This window comes from Lupinus angustifolius, unplaced genomic scaffold (assembly GCF_001865875.1).
Source record: "Lupinus angustifolius cultivar Tanjil unplaced genomic scaffold, LupAngTanjil_v1.0 Scaffold_51_96, whole genome shotgun sequence".
In the NCBI taxonomy this organism is placed as follows: domain Eukaryota; kingdom Viridiplantae; phylum Streptophyta; class Magnoliopsida; order Fabales; family Fabaceae; genus Lupinus; species Lupinus angustifolius.
In genome coordinates, this window is record NW_017722522.1 from 3,112 (window position 1) to 13,007 (window position 9,896).

The following is a 9,896-nucleotide window of genomic DNA, read 5'->3' on the forward strand; positions in this document are numbered from 1 at the left end:
ATCCTCTTTCTTTTTCTACACTTAGTATACAATGCTCAAATAGTGTTTATGTTTAGAAAACTTTAGAGTAAACACTTTGATGAAACTTTAGAACAAGAGTTGCATGAAAAAGTAAAGAGAATTGTATATCAAAGTTATGTGGTTTGTGTGAAAGACTGGATGAACATAATGGGTGACACAACACCTTTAATAGGCCTCAAATTATCCAATATACCCTATGAGAAGGTATGATACGATTGAAATGAAACCCATTTTTTTTTTGGAAGAAAGCTGTTGGGTTCAGATTTGAAAATGTGATGTAACAACTATCTGTCACCGATTTCTGAAGCCTATAACTAATTATTGAAGTTAAGGCCTAATTGAGTAACTGGTATCTGTTATACTTTGTGTCAATTTTGATTGGTAATTCATTACTCACTAAGGTAATATGTTATACAATACTAGTAACCTATTAGTTACTATCATACAACCCAAGTAACCTATTACCTAGGTCTAGTAACCTATTACCTAGGTCTAGTAACCTGTTACTTAGGTTAAGTAACCCGTTACTTAGCATTTTGATTTTTTTATTTTGACTAAGAGTTTTCCAATTATTTTCAAATTTTTTTTTCCACTTAATGAGCATTGCCACTAAACTAACAAAGTCTAAGAATAGAAGTTCATACTAAAGACATAAAATCTATTTTGTCTCGAAGGTTGATCTTCTATGTCTTCATGGTATTATTCATTTTACTTTTTTTTGGTGATCTTGGTGTCTTCATCAAACCTTGTTAAAGTCAGAAGCAATATCTTCTTCACACTAGAGAACTAGGTAAGAGTTCTAGGCAAACTTCTGATAATCAGTAGTTTATTAATTAATCCTTATTCTTACATGTAATTCTACTTATATGTAATTGGAGTATTCTATTGATGTATTCTATCCCAAAATATTGGAGTATCTCAAATTATTGGAGTATTTATATTAATGAATACAATATGACCTAATTAATATGACTTAACTATCATTAAAAGCATATTAAGAACAATATTACTAATATCAATCAACCCTAGGATATATTTCAATTAATATGACTTGGTTATTATTAGGATATATTTTAACTATTATGCCTTAACTATCACTCACTAATATGACTTAAATAATCAAAGGTTTATAATGAATACAATATGACCAACTAATATGACTTAACTAAAACAAGATTATTAATATTAATTAATCATAGGATATATTTTAACTAATATAACTTATCTATCATTAGGATATATTTTAACTATTATGACTTAACTATCACTAACTAATATGACTTCAATAAATCAAAGGGTTATAATGAATACAATATGACCTAATTAATATGACTTAAATAAAACATTATTACTAATATTAATTAACCCTAGGATATATTTTAAATAACTAATGTATCCTAACTATCATTAGGATATAGGTACTTAACTATCGCTAACTAATATGACTTAAATAATCAAAGGGTTATAATGAATACAGAATGACCTAATTAATATGATTTAACTAAAACAATATTACTAATATTAATTAACCCTATTATATATTTTAACTAATATGACTTAACTATGAAACTACCATTAGGATATATTTTAACTATTTTAACTTAACTACCATTAAATAATATGACTTGAATAAATCAAAAGGTTATAATGAATACAATATGACCTAACTAAAACAATATTACTAATATTAATTAATCATAGGATATATTTTAAATAATATGACTTAAATATCTATAGAATATATTTTGACTATTATGATTTAATAGTCACTAACCAATATGAATTAAGTAAATCAAAGGGGTTATAATGAATACAATATGAACTAACTAATATGACTTAACTATAACAATATTATTAATATTATTATTAGGAATTAACCCTAGGATATATTTTAACAAATATGACTTAACTATCAGTAGGATAATTAACTATCACTAACTAATATGAATTAAATAAATCAAAGGGTTATAATAATCAACCATATATCTTAACATGAGTAAATGACAAAGGACAGGGACAAAAGTGCGTTAATAAAAACAGTGCATACAATAAATCCTAGACTCGCCAATACCAGTGGCGAGTTCGACCAGTTTTTAAAATCTCCATAAACCCTGGAGTCATTAAGTTTCTTCTAAGTTTTATTAAGCCATATCTGATTACAATACATATTAAGCCTTCCAAATAATTTCATTCCTAAAGGGTTGTACTTTTGCAATAATTTACACATGCATGTAATTATATACACCCATATATCTAGAAATGTGAATCTTTTTTATTTATTCATATAATGTTTTCATTAATTTTCTCAAAGCATTAAAAAAATAAAATGTTCAAAAAGGAAATAAAAAATAAACACATCAATTACTTTAAAAACTTGTAATTGGTTATCTTATTCAATAAACTTGGTATAAACAACTATGAAGTATATAAACACCATACATATCTATGTATTAACTAAATAGAATAGTATAAATAAATATCATACATATCTATATATTAATTACATATCAATTGCCTTTGTTGCCTTTGAATTAAGCCTTACACTTATGATGCCTTTGCTGAATGACAACACAAGCCTGAAGATGCAAGCGACATGGGACAACACAGTTTCAACTTCAATGCAGGCCATTTTCAGGTTTGAATTGTAGCCTTTGAATGGTTTCAATGCACGGTTTCCATTTTCCGGACAATACACTGCCCTATACATGGTTTCCATGCACCATTTCAATGGTTTCAATCCATGGTTTACATGGCTTCAAGGTACATGAATGATAATACAGGCTTTCAAGGCATGGGTGGTGAAAAGTAATGGAGGCTTTGAATGATAATGCAGTTCGTTTTTTTAATTTACGTATGGAACTCGTCAATAGTGTAGACAAGTCCCCACGAAACTCCACAATAGGGAAAACGAGTCCCCTTAGAACTCGCCAATAAAGTAGATGAGTCCCTAAACCCTAATCATCACTATAAGAAATTTATCACAGTAAAAAACAGTAGGTAATAAACAAAATATCATAGATATAGCTCCAAAAACTTATACCTACATATATTTTTTTCTGTAGTGAATAAGTCACTATAGCTACACTTTTATTTCCATAGGTATAAGTCATGTAGTATTCTTACGGATTATCTTCTGTTGGTATAAGTAGTGGCTATACTCACAGTTTATCTTTCATTGGGCTAATCCTCACCTGCAAGCAAAAAAAGAGATGAATAAACAAAATAACCCACCAAAAAAACGAGTGATAAAAATATTATACCATATTCATTATCTTCATGAGTATCTTTTTCATTTGGCATCATGGACATACTTCCGATCATACTTAGATCATGTCAAAGCTTTCACTATGTTCGTGAACCCCACAAACATTCCCCTGCCCTTGAAATCCAGTGTATCCAATGATAGACCTTACAATCTATCAACCACTATCATAGAATTGTCTTTAAAAACACCTTAGAGAAGAGTGAGGAGAAGTGAGTGAAATGTTCTTTTCAACAAGCCTTTTCTTAGTTCTCATGGTCGAACTATGTGACATGAAGAGCCAAGTACCCTTAAATTAGAATGAATTTGAAAGTTGCAACAATTTCAGGAGTCAAAGTTGAGGGGCAATGGTGGAAGTATGACCATTAGACGAGTGACAACTTAGTATATTATACAAATGCTATCAACCATCTAAGACATAGATGATCGTGGTCCATGGATCTATAGGCTTTTAGTGGATAATATTATAATATTTTAACTAATATCCAACAATTAAGAAATAATGACATCCACTAATAAAATTACTAGGAGATTTTTTTTAAAACAAGGGTGCAAATCTACCCGAAAATATATTGATAAGGAGGAAATCAGTACATATTCCTAAACCTATAGTTAGGAAGAGATAACAAGTTCCTATTAAATTCCAACAACAAGAAGCAAGGAGGGTGATCCCACCAATTATCCAATCTGCTAGTGACACCATAATTGGCTAACCTATCCGCACAACCATTACCTTCCCTATATATATGAGACACTTTCACTTGCATATTCAACATTAGATGCTTGCACTTGCTCATGAGATTGCTTAGCTTCCAAGGAACCGGCTTGATTCCCTTGAAGATGTCCACGACCGAGGTTGAGTCACACTCCAACCAAATTAGATACCAACCTTTTGAATGAGCAATTTGGACAGCTGTAATAGCAGCAAAAACTTCAGCAACTAGTGAATCTTGAATACTATAATATGAAGCAAAGCATCCCAAACACCTCCCTTTGTTATCTCTGAAAATTGCACCCCCCCTGCGTGCCCTGGTGACCCCTTAGCTGCACCATCCGAATTGATCTTGACCCAACCCAAGGAGGGCACGACCCAAATGATCTCAGAAATAGCAGGAGCCTTGTTGTACCTGGCATTGATCTTGAAGGCTCTTAGGATGGAGAATTCAAGCAAGGAAGGCTTGGCACAAAGATTTGTAAAATTTCCTGTGAAAGAGGTGTTCATCTTAATCATCTGGATTGCCTGAGCAGAGTTTATGATGATATTGTCAAATCTGGATTTGTTTCTACAATGCCAGATTATAGCAATGGAGTTGACAACAGCAGAAATCAACACTTGCTTCAATTGAGGACTCCAAGCATTTGAAATGCATAAGATACTCTTGATAGAGGTATGATCAATTGGATAGCCTAGCTGAAAGCTCAACCAATTCCAAATTATCTTTGCAAAAGAACAGTTGAAGAAGAGATGATCAGTGGACTCTTCAGTGGATCTACATAGGTTGCAAATAGAAGGCAAAGCTAATCCCCTTATCTTCAAGTTATCATCTGTTGGAGGAATAGATATAGACCAGATTGAGTTGCACAAATTATACTGAACTAGAGCAGGCTTGATGTAGTTGTAAGCCTCTTTTGAGTTTAGAATCCCATCACTTGTATGCTGCCAAGCCAACTTATCAGGTAAGAGAGAAGTAGGGATAGGGGTTCTCAATATTCTCTGGCACACTTCATGGTGATTCCTACTCATCCAGGCTGAAATGATCCAAGCAGAGTCAGCAATGAAGTCAGGGATTTTGGCCAAAAGAACAGAAGAAATCTGATTAGGAATGCTAGGAGCTCAACTAAAGATTTCCCCAACCAATTGTCCCTCCAATATCTTATGCTGGTCCCATTACCCAACAACCAAATTGAGTTCTCAAGAGAGACATGCCAATGCTTCTTTATACCAGGCCAAATTGATGATTTTATATAAGAAGATTTAGGCTCTTTGTTCCTGCAGAATCTGTTTCTATAGTAATTAGCCCATTCCTGAGAGGAGGAGTTCATTTCCCAAGCCAACTTTAACATTGCTGCTTGATTTAGCAACTTGATTGATCTTATCCCAAGCCCACTCTCTTTGATAGGGCAACAAACTTTGTGCCAAACAATTGTGACTAGCTTCTTGACCTTAGTGTCTCCAGACCAAATGAAATTCCGAATGCAACAATCTAGCTTTTTAAGCAAATTGACAGGCCAACTATATATGTGAAAATTGTAGAGAAGCATACTATGAATTATAGATTTGACAAGCTCCACTCTGCCCATAATTGAGAGACAAGAGCCTTTCCACCTAGCCAACTTGTTGATGATTTTGTCTGCTATAGGCTGAAGATGAATAGCTTTAGGTTTGCCTTTGAAGACAGGAACCCCTAGATAATTGAAAGGCAGATTTCCAACTCCAAAGCCCAGCCAGTTAGTCAACTTGCTGATTTTCCTAGGAGTAGCTTGAGTAGAGAAGAATTTACACTTGCTGAGGTTTAAACATTGATCTGAGGCTTTGGCATAATCATTAAAAAGGTCCTTGATGGAAAACAGCTCTCTTTTGATTCCTCTGCAAAAAAGCAGAATATCATCAGCATATAAAACATGACTAGGGGTAGCAATTCTAGGCCCAACAATAGATTTAAATTTCCCATTATCCAGCAGCATAGATAATCCTCTGCTTATGACATCTTCAGCCAAGCAAAACAGGAGAGGAGATAAGGGATCCCCTTGCCTAACACCTCTCTTGCAATTGAAGAACCCAACTGAATGACCGTTGACTGAGATAGAGAGTTTTGCAGATTTTAAGATGACATCAATCTAGTGAATGAAAGAGCAAGCAAACCCAAAGGCATGAAGGGTGTCTTTAAGGAACTTCCAATCTATAGTGTCAAAGGCCTTCTTGACATCAAGCTTGATAGCTAGATTTCCACCAAGAGTCTTATGGTCAAGGAGATTAATTGCCTCAGAGGCAATACATATGCAATCATGAATATGCCTATCTTTAATAAAGCCTCTTTGCTGCTTAGAAATGATTTTAGGAGCAATTGTGGCAAGCCTATCAGCCAAGACTTTGGTAATTATTTTAAATTGGAAATTGGCAAGAGCAATTGGCCTAAAGTCCTCAATTTTATCAGCAGAAGGGAATTTTGGAATCAGGACCAGATTGTTAGAGTTGAGATTAGGAAGAATCCAACACTGCTTGAAAAACTGTTTAACAGATTGGCATAAATCTTTCCCAACTATGTCCCAAAAATTATGAAAGAAGCAACCACCAAATCCATCAGGGCCTGGAGCACCCTCCCCATTCATAGCAAAAACAGCACCCTTGATCTCTTCCTCCAAAGGAATCTTAGAAAGCATAGAGTTGTCCTCCTCAGAAACCAACTTAGGAATAACAGAGTCAATTAGATGGCTAGGTTGAGTTACATTATCAGAGGCATAAAGAGTTGTGAAGTAGTCCAATACATGGTGCTCAATCTCCTGCCTATCAAGCAGAGTATTCTCACCTTGCCTAAGCATGCACATAGATTTAGTGGCATACCTTATCTTAGCAATGTTATGGAAGTAGCTTGTGTTCCTATCACCACTGATTTGCCAATTTAATCTGGACTTCTCTTTCCAAAACTCTTCCTCAGCAGCTAAAGCAACCATCAATTCATTTTGAGCTTGATCCTCTTGGGTCATTAGGTTATCATAATGCCCCTCATTGGTGATTCTCTGCTGAAACCTCTCAACTTTGGAGAGAGCCTCCTTAACTCTGCTGTGAATGTTTCCAAAAACCTCCTTGTTCCAACAATTGAGGATGGCCTTGAGACCTTTGAGCTTGGTAGAAAGGATATACATAGGGCAACCCACCACCTGATTAGCCCAATGATTCTCAATGACCCCTCTGAGACCCTCATGCTTCAGCCACATTCTGAGGAACCTAAACTGAGCTTGGCTCCTTGGAATCTCATTCGAGAAACCAAGCAAGACAGGGTGGTGATCAGAGGTAGATCTAGTCAAAGTGCAACAATAAGTTTGTTGCCAATTTTGCATCTAAGTGTCATGGCACATTGTTCTATCCAGACGCTTTTGTGTGTGAGCTACACCTCTCCTTCTATTGGACCATGTGAACTCAGCTCCTCTAGTCAGGATATGATGCAGCCTACCAACATCAGAGAAGTTCTTAAAGTCTTCACAAGCAGTTCTATTAGGAAAGTAAGCACCATTGCACTCATTTGCTCCCAGAACAGAATTAAAATCCCCAATACAACACCAAGGCCCCTGATTAGCTGAGATTAGATTCAATATATCAGCCCAGAGAGTTCTTCTCATAAGGTAGTTTGTGTGAGCATAAACTGCACAAATGAAAGCTTGACGCCCATCCTTCAACAAGGATATGGAAATTTGCTGAGATGTGTTGGAAATGACTTGAGGGCTGATATCATCACGACAAGCACCCCAAAGATTAGGCAGTAAGCTACCCCTATCATTCTCAACAAAAGGACTCAAATTCAAAGCAGACCAATACAAAGGCTTAATTTTATTCAGAGCAACCATGGGTTCAGAGATGAAAACCACATCAGGCTTATTGATAAGACAGAGCTTTTTGAAAACTAATCTAGTTTTGGAATTTCCCATTCCTCTACTGTTCCAATAAATGACCTTCATTTGGAAACATTTAGATAACCACCCCTACGGGTAAAGTGAACCTTCTCCTGGCTTTGCTTTTGTCTCATCTTTTTATTTTGAGACTTGGACAAAACTTTGGTGTATGACCCTCCCTTAGGTGTTTTCTGTTTTACATTATCCTCCAAGTCTTCAATGCTATCCTCCTCCTCATCTGCCCATAATCTACCAACAATTCTAGCCTCTTTGGCAGCCACAACATTGCTCATCTGCCCATGCTGTTGGATTATGAAACATTCCTCTAGAATTAGTTGGGTGTTAGGGACCTCATTTGTCATAGAGTCTTCCACTCTTGTGTCCCTAGAATCATCATCAGATGATATCAAGGTCATTTGCTTCATCAATATGAGGAATGCCTTCATCATGGGCTTTTTCCAGTTGGAGTTTGACATTGTTCTCAAACTCTAATTCAATTATCAGATCATTGCTCTGAATATTCTTATCCCCTTCCTTCAGTTGATCATTCACAGGTTCTCCTCTGTGTAAAGGAGTGCTAACTTTGTTGCCTGCGTTTGAGACAGGGCCCTTATCTGCTACTGTCCTAGTGATTTTTCCCAGAGTAGCATCTTTCTTGGGCCTAGGAGGGTCACCTCCTGCATCCTTTTTTCTTCTACAGTTTGAGATCATATGGCCAATAGATTGACACCCTGAGCAAAAATCAGGAAGGTTCTCATATTCAATGTGAACAAAGAAAGCAAAGCCTTCTCTTTCCACCAAGATTTGACTAGGCAGAGCACCTTTTAGGTCCACATCCACTAATATTCTGGCAAAATGCCCAAAGGATCTACTAGAGGTTGCTTCATCCAGAGATATTGGGACACCCAGACCCCCAGCAATAGAGAACAGGATCTTGGCACTCCAATATTCAAGTGGAAGACCCACGATTCTGACCCAACATTGCGAGTGAGACACCTTCTGAAGATTTGGGTTGAAATCAGGGGACCAAAGAGATAGCCTCAAGAATCCTGGTTTCAAGCTCCAAGATCCCACCGCACAAATGGATCTTATATCCTCAACCGAAGCAAATGAAAACTCATAAAATACTCGATCAAGCGAGATCATACTCCATGTACCAATCGTTGTCCAGAGGGATTGGAGTTTGGCTCTCAGATCAGGGAACTTAAATGGTGTGTCTCCTTTTGATAAAATGACCCTGCCATGAAGGTGTGTTTTGCACCTTTGAAGACCCGCTTGATACTCCTTTCCGGGATCTTAATGGCAATAACATCTGCTTTGATACAATGGTTGAGGCAATTGGGAGAGAGAGATGTCACACGTTGCCTTGAGAGCTTGAGCAAAAGATTTGTTTTTTTGAACTTCCGAGGTTTTTGGAGCTGGAATCTTGTTTATCCTTGCTTCAACTACTTCATCCAGATTTGCCAGGCAAGACCAAGGAATGGTTGTATTGTGAGATGCAGAGGTCATCATTTTGGATTCTTCATTATTGGTACTCTTCATCCTTTTGGTTCCCAGAATGTTGGAGTTCATTCCAAGATTGTTGGAGTTTGTCATTCATGCCCTAGCAGAGCTCTTCATTCTTCATTAAAGAACACTTAGTTAGATTTGGTCTTCCATACACCTTATTTTCAAATTACTAGGAGATCTTCATGAATCTTTCTAAAATTATGCCTCAGTTTGAGAAGAATCCCATGCTAGATTGTATTATTCTGCAATCTCCCTCAAGACCTTTAGGTTTACCTCTCTAGATTGAGCACTAACTGAAAACTTTTCAATTATCTGAAATCTAATATAAAAAGAAAAGCATGAATGCTTATTTCTATTTTGATGTACATTGATTCAGAAATACCATGAAAGGGTACATAGTACCATATTCTAGCAGAATGAACCATGCCTTTGATATCATAGACATCGTTTGGTGCAGTGGCTTTAGTTTCTTGGTGTTCTTCTTTGAGAAACTTTC

General features: G+C 36.0%; 1 protein-coding gene across 1 annotated transcript; it reads right to left on the bottom strand.

The window, feature by feature from the left end:
• Positions 1-4,223: 4,223 nt before the first annotated feature.
• LOC109339025 lies at positions 4,224-7,342 on the bottom strand. The gene is made up of 3 exons (XM_019576389.1): positions 6,147-7,342; positions 5,176-5,870; positions 4,224-5,032 (listed from the first exon to the last, which is right to left on the bottom strand). Exons 1-3 carry the CDS (start codon positions 7,340-7,342, stop codon positions 4,224-4,226), a joined length of 2,700 nt encoding a protein of 899 aa, XP_019431934.1.
• Between the last annotated feature and the right edge of the window lie 2,554 nt (positions 7,343-9,896).